This window comes from Dermochelys coriacea, chromosome 24, assembly GCF_009764565.3.
Source record: "Dermochelys coriacea isolate rDerCor1 chromosome 24, rDerCor1.pri.v4, whole genome shotgun sequence".
Taxonomy (NCBI): Eukaryota; Metazoa; Chordata; order Testudines; family Dermochelyidae; genus Dermochelys; species Dermochelys coriacea.
In genome coordinates, this window is record NC_050091.1 from 1558095 (window position 1) to 1579116 (window position 21022).

General features: G+C 59.0%; 1 protein-coding gene across 3 annotated transcripts in view; it reads right to left on the reverse strand.

Moving 5' to 3' along the window:
* INTS3 (integrator complex subunit 3) overlaps positions 1–21022 on the reverse strand; it is a 69461-nt gene that overhangs the window by 14084 nt on the left and 34355 nt on the right. For 2 of the 3 annotated variants that reach the window (XM_038382563.2, XM_043501823.1), the window contains exons 10-23: positions 20544–20735; positions 19140–19227; positions 17959–18038; positions 15997–16088; positions 14420–14526; positions 13688–13807; positions 12048–12177; positions 10820–10874; positions 8917–9020; positions 8237–8281; positions 7260–7379; positions 6741–6894; positions 4228–4296; positions 1289–1364 (exon numbers count right to left, since the gene is read on the reverse strand). In XM_038382563.2, coding sequence (XP_038238491.1) covers positions 1289–1364; positions 4228–4296; positions 6741–6894; positions 7260–7379; positions 8237–8281; positions 8917–9020; positions 10820–10874; positions 12048–12177; positions 13688–13807; positions 14420–14526; positions 15997–16088; positions 17959–18038; positions 19140–19227; positions 20544–20735 — 1432 coding nt within the window. The remainder of the gene's footprint in view (positions 1–1288; positions 1365–4227; positions 4297–6740; positions 6895–7259; positions 7380–8236; positions 8282–8916; positions 9021–10819; positions 10875–12047; positions 12178–13687; positions 13808–14419; positions 14527–15996; positions 16089–17958; positions 18039–19139; positions 19228–20543; positions 20736–21022) is intronic. The other variant, XM_038382564.2, reaches the window with a different exon arrangement.

Sequence of the window (21022 nt, forward strand, 5' to 3'; positions counted from 1 at the left end):
CGGTGCTAACAATCTGCCCCATGCTGTTCAGCGTGTCTCCGGATTACCCAGGGTCTGGCGCTGTGAAGAATCGGGGCTCGCCAAGCCTTCCGTCTCAAGCCTGGTTAAACCCATCAGCACAGCTCAGATCGAACAACTAATCCAACAAGCCCGCTCGGGGCAGTGAGCCTTTAAGGAGTGCGGCTAAGACGACATAGATCTGAGGAGGAAACGCCAATCTCCAGGCAGCTGGTGCCATGGTCCCAGCCCTGAGAGCTGCCTGCAGCTGCCTGGCCACGCCTGGGCATCTCTTTACCAGGACCTTGTTACCTGCAGTGTTATAACAGACTCTACGACTTTTGCAGCACAGAAGGGAGGGATATTTCCTCCCCCAACCTGCGGAACACCCCCATTGCTTTAGTCTAGGTCAACGAGGGCTCCGGCTCCTTGTCCTCATGGCGCCTTTGGGTCCAACTGGAGCTCCCAGCATTGCCCGCCCATAGTCCTGACCTGTGAGCAGGCCCTCCCAGCTGGGAAGGGGACTCGGTGCTCCCAGGGCCGGGACTTTTGCAAGTAGCAGGAGCATGCCATTCCAGGGAGCTGCAGGGAGCGCCGGACGCCAGCAGCAGTGGCACCCACGAAGGTCTGACAGCGCCAGGGGAGAAAGCCGCCCCCTCCTTGGCCCCGAGAGCACAGCACTGGCCAGCCATGTCTCCATTACACACTGCCAAGTGGTGGCTGATTTACAGACTTCTCCAGGCAGGTGCTTCAGAAACAACAGCCCCCCCACCCATGCACTGGGCGCCCTTCCCTGCCTGGCTGGGAGCAGAGTCTTGGGACGTGCACTGCTGGCGCTGCTGCCTAGGAAGCAGGGAGACATCAGTGGAACTGCCCCAGCACGGTCCAAGCCCTGGCCAGCACATCTCCAGTCTGAAAGAGGCCAGGAAAGCTCAGAAGGCACTGCCTGGTGCCCAGATACCACAGGGCTGGGCAGGAGAGAGGCAGCGTCTGACTCATGATGCCCAGGGCGATGTCAATAGGGAAGGAGCCACAGGCTGGCTCAGCTCCTGGGGGTCATGGGAAGGTGGCGAGAGGTTTTGCCAGCCCAGAGTAAAGCAGCAGAGAGAAGAGGTCTCTGTTCTGCCCAGCTGGGGGCCAGAGTCTGCCGTACAAGACGAGTGGCTGATAGTGACTGTTTAAGCTGCATTCATGTTCACCTCCCAAGTACTGGCACCCTACCTCATCCCTCGCCCTGCCCCCCGTACAGCCACGCCCACCTCCACCCCCGGGTGCGGGGCGTCCTACTCACTCAGGATGTTGAGCACTGAATCTTTTCGGAACATCACCAGGTTCCCCATCATGACGTGACACACCAGCTCCTGCAGCTGGAAAGCAGAGCACAGCGGGGTAAGTGCAGGAAGGCCCAGAGCAGGGGGGGGGTGTCAAAGAGACAGAGCGCTGTGTGCAGGAGGGGGCTAGGCCAGCAGGACGTTAACCCTTGAGTGGTGGGATTTCCCGGCAGCAGCAGGTGGTGCGGCAGCCAGCTGCGGGGGACGGTGCTCGCCTGGTGCAGGCTCAGCCAGCGCTGAGAGTGACACACCATCAGCCCAGCCCAGAGATGAGCCCTGGAGAGCCCAGGTGGCAGGAAGCAGCAGCAGAACTGCAGCCCCAGCCCCCCACACACAAATGGCCCCCCAGTGAAAACAGGGATCCAGCCGAGCGCAGTGGAAACCTTCCTGAGCGCAGGTGGCTTGTAAATCAGAGCTGGTCTAGGCAACTCCAGGGAGACCCAAGAGAGCTTCATGGTTTCATACCTCAACCCCAGACGGTGCAGAGCCAAGGGAGCCGGCCTGCTGCACAGAACATGGCAGATACCAGCAGGGGTGAGGGGGACCAGCAGCTGGGGGAGGGAATGAGACCCACAGCTGGACCCCAGGGCATGGCGGGAATCAATCACATGTCGTTCCCGCTCTCAAGGGCTGGGTCCCCGCTAGGTGTGGACAGAGAGGGGCCTCCAGCCCAGCCCGAGGGGGCCACACGGACCCCGCCCATTCTGTCTGCAGCCGGAACCCACGGGAACACTCATGCAAGCACATGGGCAGAACCTGACCATTGACAGCGGCTCACGCTCCGGCTGCAAGTTGCCCTTCCCTTAGCCCCACTCACTGCAAGCTGCCAACACGACTCCCCGGCTCCTCTCCCACCCCCTCTCCCCCACTGGGGCAAGAGCCTTCTCCTCTGCCACGCCTGCAGTCTCTCCCTACATCTCACGCGCTTGCTATTGACGCCCCTTCTCCCCATACTATCGCTTGGCTCCGCACGGTGGTCCGGGAAAGCTGCTCTCCAAAGACAAAGGGCTGCAGCTGGTCGCAGCCATGGCCCTGCGACCTCCTAGGAGAGCCAAGAGCACCCCCATCTCTCCCCGCCTGCCCCTTGCTGCGTTCACGTCTGTCAGAGGCCCTGTCTGTCGTGTTACGAATCCCCGCCGGCTGGGAGGTTTCTCAGTGCGGAGTTCCGAGGGAGAGGCCAGGACTCTGCCTTGCCAGGGCTGCCTTCGCAGGCAGGTTGGGCCACCCAGGGACTGCAGGGAAACAGATGAAGCGAGCGTGGAAGAATAAGAGGAAGGGATGAACGAATTGGACAAGGGAGGGGAGAGGAAATGCGACCACCGTGTGCTGGGAAAACAGGGCTGTGCTTTGCAGACAGCGACGGAGCCCACAAGTAGTGACGGGAGCCAGTCGAGCCGAGCCACAGGAGGGTCGGGCACCATGACTCAAGCCTTTCCCATACCTGATACCATCTAGCTGCCCGCCAAGCAAAACTCTCCGGCCGAAGCGCCAGCCTTGCTGCAGCTGGGAAAGGCAGAGCTGGCCGGGAAAGCAGCTACCGAGCCATTTTGAAAACTCAGCTGACGTATAAATAGGGCAAGTTCCAGGGCTATCAGCAGATCGCGCTCCAGACGCACCCAGACAGCAGAAGTATTCAGCGCCTGGCTCTCATCAGCGACTGTGCCCACCTCCCTCTCCCCAGCCGGCCTCCCATGGACTATTTTTGGGTTCCTCTGAACTGATGTCATGGCAACTCCTGAGTGTTGCTGATGGGAGAGGGTCTCCCAACAGGGCTCAGCTCTCTGGATTGTCACATCAGGACGGTGGAAGCCAGCTCTGGCAAGGGGCGAGCAAGGCCCGGACCCAAACCCAACCATAATGGGCTCCCCCAGTTTGGGGCTGCCTGGATAGATGCTCTCCCAGCAGCACTGCCCCCCCAGTGCTGCTGCATGGGACCCAAGCTGAGTCACTCAAGTCGGTTCCCATCTCCCAGCCAAGTACTGCTGCAGCCTGCGTTGGGAGGGGAGCGGCACCAGGAGTTGGCAGGGATGCAGACCACACTGCTTAGGCTGCATCCAGGTGGCGGCGAGGGGAAGGAGCAGCAGCTGGGCCATCCCATTGCAGATCAGGGGCCCCGGTTGGTTGGGGGGACCCTGACCCAAGACTACAGTGACCTCTCTCTGGTGTGCAGAAACATTCTGGGGTCTGCAGCACAAGCTTGTGTGCTGACGCCCCAGTTCTGTGGGGTGAGAGCCGCCTGCTCCTCACGCAGCGTTCGCCAGCCAAGCAGAGGCCCCACTACCTGCCGTTCACAGCACTAGGAAGGGCCGGCGGGGGTGCCACATTTACCAGTGCTCCCACGGGATCTGTGGGAGGCTTCTAACAGTCTCCTATGTCTTGCCCCTTTGGGGGATTCCCCTTCGCTCAGCTCCCTTCTCATGGGAGGGTTAGCTCTGTGGCAGCCTTCTCCTCCCGCCTCCTCACCCGCCGTTCCCACACAGCTCCAGCTCAACAGGGATAAGAACATATCCAGCCAAATCCCCCTCCACGCTCCCACCCCCGCCTCCCTGCAGCAGCTCCAGGCCTTAACAATCCCTTGAAGGATGTGGCTTGGATTTAACAGACCGACCCTGCCTGCTGCGGCCCGGCCTCTCGGGGAAATGAGGCAGCCCCGTGGATTTAGAACGGCTGCTGCAGAGCCCAGGGCTCTGCCCCTCCCGACAATGAAGGGGTGCAAAAGGCTCCCCAGGAGATGGCAGTTGGCTCCGAGAATGGTACATCCCACCCTGCTTCTCTGCAGCTCCATGCTGAGCTCAGCCCATGTGCTCCTGGTACAGAGAAGGAGACAAATGCTGCCCCTCCCCGCCCCACTTCCGAGAGCTGGTGCTCCTCCCCACCAGCACAGAGCCCCCGCTCCTACCTGGGCTGAATCTATGACGGCGACAATCATGTTCAGCAGCTCCCCGCTCCGGAGGGTCTCATCGGGGAACTGGAAGAGTTGCAAGCAGAGCAGGGGCTCAGGAGAGGAGCCCAGGGAGAAGCGGACTTGGAGTCTTGAGAGGAGCAGGGGGAGAGATCGCCCCTGTTCAAGGACAACGCAGTTACCCCACATTCATGCCCTGCAGTCAGCTGGGCTGGATGTTGCTCCTGCACAGACCAGCCGCTGACTGTACCTGCACAAAACTCCTGGGGGACCTGGCTGGCTCACGGGTTGAGGCTGAGGCTGAAAGAGACCTGCACCCCGACTCACGGCAGCATCGCCCCACCTTGCACCCAGGGGAGAACGCTGCCTGCGTCCCTCCCTGAGCAGGGCAGGGGGTGCTCCAGGCCAAGGGACGGCCAGCAGGAAGGGGTTAGCAAAGCAGCGGGGCAGGGCTGAGAGACAAGCTGATCCTTTCGCCTGGGTTTGCACGGAATGGGAGGCAGGTGGGTTCACTCAGCATTAAATTCTGCAAACCAGGCCCCAGGAGAGCACCGAGGCTGCAGAGCATGGCTCAGAGGAGCTCTCCCAAGGAGCAGCTAACGTCAACCCTGGCCGTGCTGACCCGAGCAAACATGCGGCTGCCTGGGGAAATCAGCTGGGCCAGAGGTGTCTCGTTAAGCCCCATATTTCCCCTGCATCTGCTAGTGTCACAGCCCTTCGTTTGCTCCAGAGCTCCCAGGCAGCGTGTGTACATGTGTGTGAGAATTTGCAGGGAAAACGCACCAAGAGGAAAGGGCAGAAGCGAGCGGGGCAGATGGCAGGTAGCAGCAAGCAATCCTGGCACGGCTCAGAGGCCCTGGCCGCTCGATGGCAGCTGACCCACTGCTTCAAGGCAGCTGTGCCCCCTCTCCGGAGGGGAATGGGGCCTGAAGATCTGAGCAGATACACTGGCCGCAGCAGCCCTGGGGCAGAGGATTCACACGAGGGGTTTTCCTTGGCTGCCATCACAAGTGGGGTGCCCCCTTTCTGAGCATGCTGGGGAAGGGGCACTACACAGGGAAGTGACTAATGGACAAGACCTCCCCGAGGTTTGTTATTTTCCGTATTTTTTCCCTCCTCTCCCTTGGCCACATTTCACCCCCTGTTCACGCCCCTTTCCCCACAGAACAGCGTGGGCGGGACTCTCCACAGGCTGGTCCCTTCCTAACGCCCAGCAGATGTTCCTGACCTGTCAGCCAGCAGGGAGCTGGGGGGGGGATCAGCTTGTTCCTCCCAGGGAATTAAAAAGCACACTCAAAAATGTGACCCGTGTCAGTTTCGGCGTGTCAAGTTACCCCGCTGAGTGCTGAGCCAGGGCTCCCTGCAGCACTGGAGCAGGACGCTGGGTGGATTCCAGCCCCCTGGGTTCTCACCCTCTGCTCCCTGGGATCAGCTCAAATGAATGACTGCAGTCTCAGAGTCCAAGGATTGGAGCCGAGAGCCAAACCCCCATCATCATCCTGGCAGGGAAAAGGTAACTGTTGTGCTGGCCAAGCCTGGGATGAGCTGTGTGAACCAAGCCTGAGCCCCAATCTAGCTGGCAGAGACATGGGGCCATGCAGAAGCCCGGCTCCCCTCTCTGTTACCAACTGCCCCATGGAATCCCACAGAACAGACCGGCTCCGCCATGCTTCTGAGCGATAGAAGTAACAGCTTGGAGCTCCCACAGCCGAGCCCCGCAGAGACGCCTGCTTAGAACCACAAGCTGGCTGACAGCAAAGACATGGGGACAGGCCAAGAGAAAACTCACTCGTGTTCAGAGTGAAAAGAAAGTCAAGGCCAGTGCCTGAACAATGCACTAGAGAACATGTGACAGGAACCAGCCAGGGGGCCAGGGACTTGCAGCTTGGCAGGTTTTCACCTTTCCGTGGCTAGACTTCGTTGGGAAAGGCCAAGGAGGGAAGTGAGCCTTCCTAACTAGCTTCCACTTCTACAGCACCTTTACTCGCACCACTCGCAAACCTTGCCAAGTGTAAGCAAGCGATTTACCCATAGCTGAAATGCAGCCACTTCTGGGGCGTAACATGGCAGCTGCTAACAGCCAAAAAACACAGAGGAAAACAAGAAGTGCAGAACAGAACTGTGTCTAGTTGGAAAGCTTCGGGAGTGCAAGATTAACACCCTGATACCTACAAAAAGCACCAGGGGATTTCACGCGCCTGGGAGCTGTCAGGACTCTGACTGAAGGTCTAGTTCAAACAGCAGCACTCCTGCAGGAGCACTGAGCCCTCTCGCTGTGCCGGGAGAGGCTCTGCAGTTGAGAGAAGACCATTCCCTACAAACTTGCCAGCACCTCTACCTGCAGCCCCTATCCAATCACCCGGCAGAGGAATTATCCCGTGTGGCCCAAGGCTGCCTTGGCCCCGCTGACCTAACAAGATCCTAGCTCAGGCTGCCTCATGCCCCTGAGCTAACCGGGATGACCTGGAGCGGAGACCTTGGGAGGCCCCCCAGCCGGCCTGGGTTCTCACCTCAGTGTATATGGATGGGGTGAGGTAACAGAGCAGCCGCACGTCGTCCTCCTGGCAGGCCTTCATGTCCATCATCAGGCAGGTGTGCAGGTCCCCCAGCTGCGTGGCCTGGGCAAACGACTCATACAGGTTCATCTTCCCTGCTGCTGCTTTGCTAGAGGGGCCATAGGGTGACATGAGCGAGCTGCCCCGGGGAGTGGACCCCAGGGAGGGATTCTGTCTGGCTGCTGCTTGGGGCTGGGCAAGGAGCAGCTCGACTCAGCCCCCCAGAAGGCTCTGCCTGCGGATGAGGCTGCTCAGCAGGGGCTGGGGTAGGCAGGGAGGAAGGGCCCCGGATAAACCCAACATGAGCTGAACTGCAAAGACAAGAAGCCCCTGCAGCCGCCTGGCTGGGCGGGAATCCCTGCAGCACACTTCCCGGGTGCCAGCAAGATCGTTTAGAGAGAGCCACCCGCACAGCACTCCTAGCCGGGCCCATGACGGATGCAGCCTGCCTCTGGCCCACCCGGCCGCCCCTACCTCGCTCTCAGGTAGTAGAGAAGATGGTAGCCAATCTTCGGCTGTTTCTGATAGAGCTCAGACAAGAGATCCAGCAGCAAAGAGAAACTGCTATTGTCTTCCTGCATCTGGCAGAGGTTCCTGGGGGGTGGAGGGCAGGAGGAGAATGGTTACATTCAGATGTGAGAGATCCCTGTGCCGAGCGCAAGGGTTCCCCTGTGCAGCTGGCATAGGGAACCCCAATTCCTGGTCCTGCACTGTCCACAGGGCTGATCTGATAGGGGAGGTCTTACCCTGCTAGGACACTGTCCCCCCCAGAGTGGCTGCTGGCATGTGGCACAGTGCCTGGCGAGACTCAGGGCAAGGCCTGACTTGTGGGAAGAATCTGATATTGTGCAGAGCAGGAAGGAGCTGGGATTTCAAGGCCTTGTTTGAAAACTCCTCACTAAAAAGGATCCACGGAGCTAAATTCCCCCCGTGGTGAAGGGCTGAGGGGAGGCGATGGGACTGGAGACTCCACGGTGCTCACCCCCAGAAGTCCCCACTCAGAGGGAAAGGGCTATTAGGATGCAGCTGCTGTTTAATCACAGCTCCAAGAGCCAGGAATCCCTGGGCTAGCATCATTGCAGCATAATGAGGCATTTTCAACAGCAGGTAACTGGCACAAATGCAGCCTTGGGTCAGCAGTGGCCCAGGACATCGCCACTGTTTGGCTGCCATTTGGGGCAGCGAGCTGGGGGCTTGGCCCAAGTGCTCCGTGACACACACCGCCAACCAGCATCCTTTTCTTGGGTGCCTCTGCATGGCCTTCTGCAGACAGTGCCTGAAACTGTCCTGGCCTGAGAGCACGTGGCAGGAAATCCCTACAGTCCTGGGATACAAGGGGACAGAGAGCAGCAGTGACCGTATTAAACCCAGCTGTGCAGAGTTCAGCTAGAATTGTGGGAGACACCAGAGAAAACCCTAACCAGGGTCAGTTAAAACTCAGAAAGACTCACCTAAATATTAGGTAAAGCGGCTTCCCCACCGATTCCTCCAGAGACCTGTATGGAAAGCGCATCATCAGACAGCTGGCCATGACAGCTTGGCAACGGTCACCTGGGGCTAGAGGAAGCTAATGGTTTAATACACTGCCCTTCAAGGGCACTTCAATGCCCTCCCAAGCATTCGGGGTCTGACCATCGGCACCCCTGGCCGGTGGGGTAACCCCCATCGAAAGGGCACAAAGAGGGGAGGTGCTAGAGGCCACTGGAAGAACAGGGAATAGAACCCAGGAGTCCTGACTCCTACAACCAGGGGGAAGACTAGGAATTACCGGCCCAGCCTAGAAGGTGGGGTACTTGGATCTGGGGTCCCCAGGCAGCAAGAGTTGGGGGACTCCTAGTGGTGTGGTGCTAGCTGCCACATGTCGCTCATGCTAAGCAGCGTGGTGGGGGGTGGTACTTGGTGCACTGGGGAGAATAGTCTCATTCAAGCCCTGGGTGCTGCAACTGTCTGCTCTGGCTTTGTGCCGTTTGTGACAGCTCTGGCGATGCACGCTGGGCCAGACACCGATGGGGTTTCCTCTGCTCCATGAAGCTGGGGCCTGCGGAGCAGTCACTGGGAGCAGCGGAAGTTATAGTGGGAAAAAACCAACTGCCAGCGTGAAAGGATGAGACAGAGAAAAATAAATCCATACTCCTCTGTGATTTCTTCTGGCAGGACCTCCCCGCGGAAATGAGCCTTAAATAGCTCCTGCAGGCAGGATGCTAGGACAGATAACTGCTCTGAGTCAAAGTCCTCCTGGGGGAAAGAAAGGAGGAAAAAGAGAAAGTCACTTAAACGAAGTGCGATCTCTGATAGTCACCCACCAGCTCAGGTCCAATCGCAAGGGGCAGGGTGAGGGCCTGGCACTGTGGTACATGGCAAGACCCACTGACTGCCAGGAACTCGCAGCCCGAGTGCCACCAGATCCATTCTGTTGCCAAGGCACAGTGACAAGAGCTGGCTGTCAGAGCTGGTTACCAGTGAGACGAGCCCCTCTGTGACGAGGCGGGACTGTTCTTAATGTTTCCTCTGAATAGCGTGGGGGTGCCTCAGTTTCCCCTATGCAGTTCTTAAGTATCTAGGGGGTGGGATAAGGGTGTATGATCCTTGCAGAGCCCTAGAGGGCAGGTCCATGCAGGGGTCTGGACACAGAGAATGGCCGACACCCTGTTTCCCGGCAACTGATGGCCTGGCCCTTCCCCCCTGCAAGGTGAGAGCTAAAGGGTTGGAGAACAAAGGAAGCCAGTGACCTCCTGGCCAGGGAAAGGGACAAAGCCCAGAGGAGGGGGAGGCTGGAGAGAGTTTCAGTTTGGGGCTGGCTGGGGACAAGGAGTGAAGTGCAGACGTGGTTGTCTGGCTAGCTGCCCCCCAAAATGGACCCAGCTGAGGGGTCCTGTTCTCTGCACCTACAAGCTCTGGTTTAGACCATGTTCCTGTCGTCTAATAAACCTTCTGTTTTACTGGCTGGTTGAGAGTCCCGTCTGACTGCGGAGTTGGGGGGCAGGACCCTCTGGCTTCCCCAGGACCCCGCCTGGGTGGACTCGCTGTGGGGAGCGCACGGAGGGGCAGAGGATGCTGAATGCTCCGAGGTCAGACCCAGGAAGGGGGAAGCCGGGTGAGCTGTGTGTCCTGAAGACAGGCTGCTCCCAGAGAGAAGACTTCCCTGCAGTCCTGACTGGCTTCGTAGGGAGCAGTTCCAGAGCATCGCCCGGTGACTGTGACACCCTCACAGTCCCCTGGGTCTGCAGCACTTCACAATCACTGCGAGACACTCAGCCACTAATGGCTGGTAATTCAGGCCGCCTCTGCCAAGGGTGACCGGAAACGGAGCCACGCAGCGGGCAAGAGGACTCTCCACTCCTGCATGGGCTCAGCACATCGGGCTCTCGAAAGCAGCCTCCCTGAGTAGGTCAGAGACGTGGCCTGCAGATGCTGCAGTGGGCACTGGCATGGAGCCCTGTGTGCTGAAGGTGAGGGGGAGGAAATCTGTCCCATTCAGGACGTGCTAGGTTCCTGGCAAGTGGCCAGCATGACCCCTGGCTGGTTGAGGCCCCTTGGGAGTTCCTTTGGGCTCTCACCCTGACATGTGCCCCAAGCCCAGCACTATCAAAGCAGGGGGAATCTATCATTTGGACCCTTGAGATAAGCAAAACTGACAGGACACCCCCTTGGCTCAATGCCCAGGGGCACTCGCCACAACTAGCATACAGGGTGGTAAATATGTCACTCTGAGACGCAAGCTGTTCAGGCACTGCCAGCATGCCCGTCACGAGAGCTTCTGGGCACTAGGCTGCCTTCCCTCACCTCCCACATACAGTACAATCCCCCCAGCCTCTGGCAGAGTGCCCGGGGCCCCTATGCTGCTCTGTGGGACTGAGACACCTTCACACAGGCGTGCTTCCCCCACAGGATGGTGCTGCTTCCTGGAGGTCTTTGCTTAGTCACATTTCTAAGAGGAAACGTGCACGGAGAGCCATCTCCGAGGCCCACCCCCCAGCTGCTCTCATGTCACCCAGCCTGTGGCAGGAGCGTCACGTCCGGCTCTGTGCAGTTACCTCCAGGACTTGATCCACAATTTCCTGCATGACCTCACACTGGGCTTCCGTATCGCTGCAGCACAAAAACAAGAGGCAATCCAAGTTACAGCGGGAGATAGCAAGAGCGGAGACAATGGTGCTTTGTACCCAGCAGGCTCTGCGCAGGGGCCCAAAGGATCCCAGAGCTGGAAGGGGGAGTTTCAGAGGCCCCGCTTTGCACTGCTCCGGCACGGGCAGGGAGGCGTGCCTACAAGTGCACGCTGCAGAGGCCAGCAGGGAGAGAACATGCTACAGGACCTAGCTACAAAAGCATTCTGGACACTTTATGGAAAGGCATACAAATGAGCTGACTAACAGCACAAGATTAAATGCACTTAAAACTGCCAGTGAGATCAGCACGCCGAGCCTGGGTCTGGGAAGCAAAGAGCTTCATCAGTCTGCTTGAAATGGAGCTAATTCCAAGGTCGCTGAGGTCAAAAGGAAAGACAGAGCATTCTGCAGGGCATGGGGACAGAGGGAAGGGAGCTGCTCTCCCAGGGGCGCTTCAGGCACTGTCCTTGAGACAGAGGGCTATCTGGGACCCGGACCGGCCAGTATCTGCAGCGATTGGGGAGCAATACCCCCAACGGCCAGCAGGCCCAGCTAACCAGGGAAAAATCAAACCTCCCACCATGGCACCTCATCCACATGGAGGACTGCAGGATATGGAGCCTTTCACCGCCTGCCCCGGGTTCCTAAGCCCCGGATGTCCTGTGGCGGTTGGGAAACGTGGGTGGGGGGATAAACCCAGGCCCTATGAGTCAGGTGCTGCCCACAGAAGAAAAACCAGCACAGCTGGCACTAACCAGCTCCCTAGGGGCACCAAGGATTGGATGTGGTCCTGGAAACAGGGAGCAGGCTCCAGGAACGACGGGAAAGCACTGAGGCGGCCCCTGTTCTGGGGACAGAGACCCCAGGGTTCTCAGCCAACATCCCTTGCTGCTTCGCACAGAGTGGCTCCGAGACAGTTGCTCTGATGTGCCTGGACAGGACCCCAGTGCCTGAGGGAGACCCCCGGTAAAAGACAGCTCACAGACTTGACCCCCGCACCTCCTTCGGACAAACCCTCCATCGCAGAGGAGATAAATGCCCCACAAGGGCTTCTGGTGCAAGTGTCTGCAGTGTTGCCTCGACAGGGCTGGAGCATCCCGCATACTGCTGCATGTGGAGACCGACAAAGAACAGAGAGCGACTGGCTAAGACCCACCTTCCCTTCTGCAGTAACAGGACCTTATCCTTCAAAGACTCATCCAGCTGGTCCAGGAAAGGGGTGATGTCAACGGGCTCCTCAACGATGGTTTCTTTGATAGGATGGAACCTGAATTCCCTCTTCTTCCCTGCAGAAGAGAAAACAACTGAGGTTTAACCAAGCTGCCTGCGTGTCGGGGTCTGTAACATGCTGGCACCAGCCACCACCCAGACCCAAAGGAAACCACCATACCACCCCTGTGCTCAGAGCAGGACTGCTGGATACAGGCACACACCACATTCAGCAGGGTACGAGGTGTTACAACACGGCTGGTGGGAGGCGAGATCTGGATCCCAAGGCATTTAGAGCTGGGGCTCTGGGTCAGGCCCATCCCCGAATACTGGCATGTTGCTGGTTATCCAAAGATCCCCAGGTGCTTTATTAAATCAGAAGCCTTGCAACCCCTAAGGTAGGTAAAGGGGAGTGCTCAGAGACTGGTAAACTGAGGTATCCCGGCTGCCCCTCACCCATATCCTGTTCAGCAACGTGCCCCAAGTCACAGGGTGCAGCAGTGGCATGAGGGACAGAGCCCAGGACTCCCAGTGTCCGGCTCTAATCGCCGAAGGCCGCAGCAGAGATGGTACATCATGGAGCTGTGAGGATCAGATGGTCCAAGGGAACTGATCACACTTTCAAGCTTCCTGTGTGTGGGGATTGGGGCCAGCAAGCCCAGCGCTCTGTAGGGCACCAGCCTGCGGCACTGCAAAAAGCAACCTGCTCATTCTCAGGTTGGGCTGCCCCACCCCTCTCTCTCACGACCCCCGCCCCACCCCAACACATCTCTCTAATCAGAGCGCTGGGGAGACTACAGAGCTGTTCCACCAGTGGCCATCTGAAGAAATGATCCCAGGTGCCTGCAGCTTCTGAGAGCAGCAATTCTGGCCTCCAACAGACCAGGCAGCCCATGGCCCAAGTCCAGATTCCCAGAGAGGCCTGCCACATGTGTAACAAAAACCAAATGTGCAAGCCTTTGTCAGGGGCCGGAAAGGGCTGCCTGAGAAAAGAGCGAGCCAGTTCCCAAGCCAGCCATCCTGGAGTTCCCCAGCAAGCTGCGCACCACAGCTCGGCCCAGCCTGGTTCCCATTTCAGCGGGAGGCTCAGAAGTCAGTCAGAGCACTCGAGCCTGAGCCAGGAGGGCCTAGGAAAGCCTCCAAGGAAAGGGGAGGAAATGCTAGCCCTAGAGACGCTAAGACTCAGGAAACAGGGACCACAGAAGCCTGGGCCCATGTGACCTTCCCCAGCGCTTGCAGGTGTCAGCTTCCCGGCACTGGTTAATGACTGCAGAGCGCTCGGTAAATGCCCAGGGCCCCCTGCAGAGAGGAGCAGCTCTGCCCCCCCCCGCCCTGTCTTGTTTGCAGGGGCAGATTTGCCCCGAGCTCAGCGACTGTGCTGTTTCCAGGGAGAAGGGGCTTTCTGGGAACCGTGCTCACGGCTTGTTCTCGGGGCCAGGTCGCTGTGAAGGAAAGGAGCCAGTGAGTGCGCTGGGGAGAATGGTGTGCAGAGAGGCCGCTAATTGCACTGAGTAAATATAGCAGCACTTGGATGGCATTACTGTCCAATTCCTGGTGCAGGTGACTCTGCTGTGCACAGCCTCTCACCTTTGCTGTTCAAGTCCTCTTCATCATCACTAAAGGCAGCCTCAGCATTGTCATAGCAACTGTCATCCTTGTCAGACATGTGATTATCCATTTCCATGGAAACTGGCTCCTCAATTTTGACTGCAAAAACGAAGGCACAGGACTCAGAATGGGAGCTGGGTTACCCTGGCCATTCATAGCGCCCTGCGGGCAGGGCAGAGTCCTGGGGCCAGGCTGCAGCTCTCTGGGAAGGGGGCAGTGCTGGTGAGGGACCCTGCAGTTTACCTGGGGGTGCTCCCGACCCAGGGACACTATTTCGAAGCCCCACGCAGAGCACAGAAGTTTTCTTAGGTACTGGCACCATGCACCGCCCTTCCTGCTTAGCCATCATCCAGGCCAGCAGGAGAACCCGAGGCCAGTCCTGGCTGGCAATGCCCAATGAGATGCGAGGCAGAGTGGAGTCCAGGGCAAAGGGCTGGCAGTGGTGGGCACCCAAGTTTGAAAGCTTTGACCCAAGAGCCTGGCTTTCAGCAGTGCTGAGCTCCTGCAGCTCCCATGGCATTCAGCTGGTCTCTGGGGCTTGGCACCTCTGAAAACTGCTCTTGGGTTCCTAGATTCATGGCTGTAAAGCTCCAACCACCCAGTGTAGAGCTGCCTCAGTGAGTCTGCAGCTCCAAGAGCCATGAGCTGGCCAGGAAAGCTCCCTGCCCCGCACAGCGAGAGGCGCTCTCCTGTAGGATCTGGGTGCTCTACCTTCGATAGGTGGTGAGGGTGAGCTGCAGAACTCTGGGAATTTCTCCCTCAGCATGGCACGGAGCTCCTTGTCCAGCTTGGGGTTGTCAAACAGAGGGGCCAGGGGTCTGCGTGGGGAGGAGGAAAGGGATGAGAAATGTCCAAGTCAAGATGCATTCCCTGATCCTGCCCATGCACCAAACCAGCTGGCTCCCCACACCTCCCACCTGAACTGGAAGCCCAGAGCAGAAGCCCCCAGGCCCTGCAGCTGGTGGGCAGAGACTCAGGCTCCTTTGCCCTGGAGGAAGGTCTGACTTTAGTGCAGGAGGAGGATCAATCGGCACTGGCACTTCCTGCCTGGCCGCTGGTCACCCGGCGTGCCTAGGGACACGCTTCAGCTCTGATGCCATGAGACCACTAGTTCACTCCCGGGCACGCCCCAAGAGAGAATCGACTGCCCACACACTCAGAAAACTACTCCGGTGGGCATTTGCTGCTGGCGATCACCATCTGCTCCCAGGGAGGGCTGGGGAGGGGGAGGAAGGAGACAGTGCTGGGGTAACTGCTGCTGCATTGCTGTAGCCCCATGGCCACCCATTCCCCTGCCTTCGAGGGCAGGAGCGAAGAGCACAGGGAACAGCATTGGGTAACTGGCTCTTCACAACTCCGCGCTGATCTCTGGCCCCATGGTTCGGCCTTCTGGCTTGGGGGACTCGAGTTCCCAGCCCCAGACAGGCCTCCAGTTCTGGGAGCATCTCAGGACTGCTTCTCCCATGGACGCAATGGGTCCAGCCCAGCTCTGTCCCCTGACGCTCGGCCAGAGCCACAGAGCTCTCCTGCCAGAGATGCCTCATCCAGTCCGGCAACATCCCCTCCCGGCCCCCCAGCAAGATCATTACCAGCAGCCTGTTCCCAGCCCTGCTGCCTGCCCCTGGCTCTGAACTGAGGGCAGCACGCCCACCCCCCACAGCTCCGCCCACCCCATCTCAGAGCCTTTCAGTCCCCACGGTGACAAACCGCACAAGAGCTCCCTCGTTAGGAACAAGCTGGCTGGTGGAGGGGACAAGTCAGGAGCCTGGGGCTGGCTCATTCCCCCCTGGGGCTGGGTGTAGCCTTACTTCCACAAGACCACTCTGCCATGTGAGCTGCAGGCCTGGGATGTCCCCCTTCCTGCCTATGGATCCGGTGGGGTTTGTAACTCCGCTCCGAGGGCAGGGGGCTCTCGCCAGGTGCAGGGGAACCCAGCTGTCGCTAACTGCTGCAATGTTTGCAGGCTGGCAGTGGATGTGAGGCAGACTAGGAAGGCACCTGCATACATGTTCATCTGGCAGCACAGTGGCATGTGCCTACTGGAGTTGTGCCCCCCCGAGAGGGCAGGAGCTCATCTAACCCATCCCTGGCCTGAGCTGTGGATCTCAGGACCCTCACTCCGGGGCAGGATAAATCCATGGTTGTGTCTTATGTCACAGGCCATAACCCAAATCAGTTCCCCTGCTCTGCGAGGAGCCGTGAGAGGTTTGTCTTTGCTGGGCGAAAGACAGACGGAGCCTGGGCAGGGCAGGGCAGCTGTGATTGTATTGAACCGAATGACTCCTTACGCCAGGACTCGCTTCTCCACGATGTGGGTAAGGGAGTTGAACACGCCTTGCCGGACGTGAACCTCCAGCGGCGGGTAGAAGTTGGGAATGATCTGAAAGGGGAGGAGGGGGGGAGAAAATAAAGTTAGTGCAGGTCCCCGAGTCCTTGGGCTGGTCCCGCTGTTTGGGAGTCCCGCCAGCCGAGGGGGGTTAGCAGCTTGTCACGAGGCCAGTTCACTGCCTGTCTGGAATCAAACTGCTCTGGCCACATGAGCAGACGACGAACACACCCCGTTGAACTGAGAGGAGGCAGCAGGAGAGGGTTTTACTCCCTTCTCCCCTTCCCTCTCCCGTCCCAACGCCCATGCGTTAGTAAAGAGGCACTTGGCTGGGTGACTCTGCAGCGGCATATCCTGACCCCACGTAGGAATTTGCCCCTCGCTGCTCTCGGCTGGTTTTACTGCAGAGCCGAGCGTTTCGAGGGGCAGGCCCCTGGGGTTGGGAGCGAATCTGCAGAACAGGGAGTGGTGATGGTAGCGACAGGCAAACATCCACATATGCTACACTTGGCGAGTGCTCTTGTGGTCGTGGCCACGACAGCAGGCTGAGATGGGGCTAACTGGGGACAGATGGAGCATCAAACCCAGACATCCTGACCCTACCCACTGGAGCCCACTGCTTCCGCCAAAGGGCTGGGAACAATAGCCAGAGTGAGGCATTACTCTGAGCTTCTCAGGTACCAATTTCCCCCTTTTCCTTCTGCCCCAGGGCTGGCAGCATGACAAAAACAGCTGCTCTGCAGCTCCGGGCTGGCCCCTCTCTACACCAGCTCCTTGGACTGAAAATACTTGGCGAGCTTTAATGTGGAGGCTCCATGTGCAAAGTCTGGCTCACTGCTCTGTCCACATGCCACGTGAACCCAGCCAGCGCTGCCTGCCGCTCCGGCTACCAAGCTGGGCACTTCGGCAGCTCTTCCATGATCCCCTTTAGGTTTTTCCATCCTTCCCATCTCTGGGGGATGGAGCTTCAGCCTCCTCCTATCCCTGACACCCCCTGGAGACAACACTCTCTGCAGGGGCTGAGCCTGCACTCCCTAACGAGGCGAGGCGTGGGCAGTAAGGTTAATTGCATGCAAAGGGTAGGACAGCACAGAACAGCCTCTCCAGCTGGATGACAGCTCCTGTAATTGCTGCCGGCCTCTGCTCTGGGTTTAAATGCAAACCCGGTGACTTGCGCTAAGATGCATTAGTGCCACTGAATATCCCCAGGCAGTGATGGGCAGTGCCAAGGCGCTGCCAGCCTCGGCAGCTGGTCAGATCACAGTGCAGTGAGGGGCCACAACACAGATCTCTCAGAGGGAGCCCCCGGGAACCTTCACAGCATCCGGGTGACATCTTGGGGTACATCAGGGAATCCCCCCCACCCCAGTGACCAGACAGAATGGCAGCTCCAAGGGTGTCTGGACTGTGTTCCACCCCTCTGCATCCTTCCCCCACTGCTCTCCTCGCTGCCCCTTCACATCTCTCCAGCTGTCCCCTGTGCCAAGATCAGCCTCCCACCCCGTGGGCCAAGCACTAACCCTCTGCCTTCCCCACTTCCCCAGTGCCTCTCCTGTATGCCATCCTCAGGGGCCCTTCTGGGTCTAAGTTGTCACCCTGCTTGGGGCCCGAGTTTGCTTTAAGCTCTTGGGGGCAGGGGCCTTCCCAATAGCCCCTGACTGAGCCGAGCTGGGGCTGGTTTCAGCAGAGGCGAGTGACGGCTCAGCCACACACCTGCTCGGCTGGTTTCCCCGCCTAAGGACATTGCTGTCAATGCAGTGAGGGTCCTCTCTGTCCTGTCAGTGGCTAGGAAAGGTCCCAGGGCGGGCAGGGGGTGGAACTGAGCCTGTCAGAAGAGCGGCTTTCACAGCGGCCCCTTGCAAGCCCAGTCCCACTGTACCTGTGGGACTGTAGGGAGCTGGGGGAGGGTGTCTCTGCAGCTTACCCGGCACATGAAGTCCAGCAGCGTGGCCGTGATGGCAGGGTGGGGCTTCATGGAGTGATTCATCACCAGAATGGCCGGCTCTGGAAGGCAGAGAGCAGGAAACTGGGCACCCTTCACTCCACACTGAGCGCCAGCACTTCACGGGCCCCCGCTGAGAACGGGAGACACCGGCAGATGGGACTCAGCAAAACCTCCCCTCCACTCACCCAGAATGAGGGCAAGACGCCCCGTTTGGCTCCTACACACCTCAACCCCATTGGCACTCCCCACCTCCCTAGAGTGTGCGCTATGGGTCCAAGCAGGCCCTGACCCGACCTAGGTCAGAGCAGTGCCATCTGCTGTCACTCTTGTCATTCCTGCCCTTGCTCCAGTGGATCCCAGCGGCCCCCCACCCTGGGGCTCAAGTGGAAGACTGTGTGATCAGCCAGCCAGTCAGCCTCCCTCCCTCCCCCACGCTCTGGCTCGCACAGGCAGGGGCGCTCCGTGGCCAGCCACAGAGCCCAAGGGAGACGTCTGCTGCTGCAGGCATGGAAACCACAGCTCAAAGCGGCTCCATCAAAGCAGCTCTCGTGGCAGCTTGCAAAGCCTTGCAGGAGTTCAAAGAGGGCCGGGGGGCGGAGTGGGGCTGTTTGGAGACAAGTTATCAGGCTCTAGTGAGCTAACAGACCCCGTTATCATGGCCCGCTTTGGAAGTCCCTCCCTGACCGCTGTCCAAGCGGAGAGCTCCTGGCTTTGGCTGCAGGGGCCTGGACTCCGGAGAGGACTGGGCTGCACACTGCCAGGAGAGATAGATACCATCCTGTGCTCACCAGCCTTCCAACTGCTTTGTGCAGAGTAGAGGCCTGTGTCAAGGGGGCTCCTCCCCACAGACACTGGACATGTGGGATGGGACCCACTTTGGGCCAGCTGCAGAGGTGCCTTTCCCTCTAGGAATGGACTGAGAACGAATGAACTCAGTTCAGACAAGGTCACGGAGCCGCTGGGGACAGCTGTCAGTCCCTACTGAGTGAGAGGCGGAAGACTCCCTCCCGCAGCTCACCCCCTTGAGCCGGCCAGACCCCACCTGGCTCTGGGTTAGAGGCTCTGTGGAGCCAGGCCACTATGGAGATTTCCGCATTGGAGGGGATGCAGGGAAAGAGGGCTGGTCCATTGTCCCCAGGGAGTCAGCGAACACACGGTACCTATGTTCATGATGTTGTCCTTCTCGGGGCTGAAGAAGAGCCAGTCGTAGAATAGGGCAAGTTTGGCATTAGAAGCAGCAACGTTGGACTAGGGGAAGAGAAGCCACATGATCAGGATGGCAGCAGTGTTCCCCCAGCCCACACCCCCACGTATCTTCTGCTGCCCCGGTTCTGCCAGGCCCTGCCCCTGCCTTGTTTTAAAACGAGGAAGGGTGGCTGGAGCCAGGACTCCTGGGTTCAGATCCTAGCTCCAAGGCTCTCATTCCGTTCTGCAGCCTTGGGCCTGGCACAGAGCTCCCCAGTCTGGGAGCTGGGGGTCACATCCCCTCCCTCCCAAGGGGGTGGGAGGATTCAGACTTGGAAAGTGCTTGGAGGTGAATGGTTCTGTGTTAATAACTGCAGCTGGGGCAAAGGCAACTGTTCCCTGCCCCTCCTCCACAATCTCCACACCCACCCCACCACCCAGGGGCCCAGAGAGGAGGCCTCGCTCTGCTTTGGGAGTGAGACTGCATTTCTACAGCCCCTTCCAGCAGAGGAGCTCCCAGAGCTTCCCCGGCAGGTCACTAACCTGATAGGAAAACTGAGTCAGAGAGATGACAGTGCCTGCCCAAAGGGCAGCCAGCAGCAGAGTTGACACTGCAGGTCAGGTCATGGGAAATGGGAACCTGCCTGCTCTGAAGCTGCCTTCAGCCAGAGCCGAGACCTTCATTTCCACTGGCAGCACGTCCAGCAGCATCTAATAGGGCCAGTGGGGCCAGGAGCTCCTTGCAGTCTGCTACCCTGCCTCCCCCAGGAGCAGCTCCATGACCAGGCCCCACCAGGACAGGTCAGTGGGTACATTTTCATTCCTGTGTTCATTCTCTGCATCGCCCCCTTCGAAAGGATAATCATCTCCCCTCCAGCAGCTGTCCCATCATGGCTTGTGTCTGACGTGCTCAATCCCGGCGCTGGCCAGGATAACAAACAGCGAGCAGCTGAGGGGAGAGGATGGTACGTTCCCAGCAGCGCTCTGGGCTTTACCAGCATCTCACAGAGAGCCACACAAGTGCAATTTGGGCAGGATCCCACAACGCCCCTGGAGAAATGGCTGCTGGACTGTAGGCAGAGCAATGCCACGTGGCATGAATAAGACCGGGAGTGGAGTGGGCAGTGCGGGTGACTTGCCCAAAGTTACACAGCAATGCAGGGGCAAAACCAGGCTAAGAACTCAGGAGTCCGGAATCCCAGCCCTCCTTGCTGGGACACAGAGATCCAGCTTCCTTTTGGAAAATCCAACCCATGTCTCTGTCATGCACACTCCCCAGCTACTTGCCCAGACAACGATGAGCAGGCTGGGTAGGTCACCCCTCCTCCCTGGTGCGCGGATGAGTCATTGGGGGACACGGCCCTGCCCCATGCGCTTACCGTGCAGGTGGTGAGCAGCCAGCCAATGATGGCCCAGCGAGGGAGGATGTCGGAGCTCAGCACCTCGTTGGACGGATGGACCACCCCACAGATGTAGCGGATAAGGTCACAGCGCAGCGACTGGCTGTCTGGGGTGGACAGGTATTGCCGCTGGAACCAGTCCTGATACCGCTTCTGCTGGCCAAACCGCACCTGGAGCGGGAGGAGAAACACAGGTAGTGGCAGACACACGGAGTCTGGTTCAGAGACATGAATATCTGGGAGGATAGGCCTGGAGCACAGAGCCTTCATTTCAGAGCTGCCTCAGTTGCAATCCAGTGGAGGCTGTGAGTGACCAACAGTAGCTGCAGTGACTCTCCAGCACAAACTGCCTCCCTCCCGCCCCCCAATCCCCGAGCAGCATCAGCAGAAGCCAAGGAATGAAAGGGACCCAGAGAAACTCCAGCCACCATCCCCCATGCACCAAGGGCAGGTTTCTC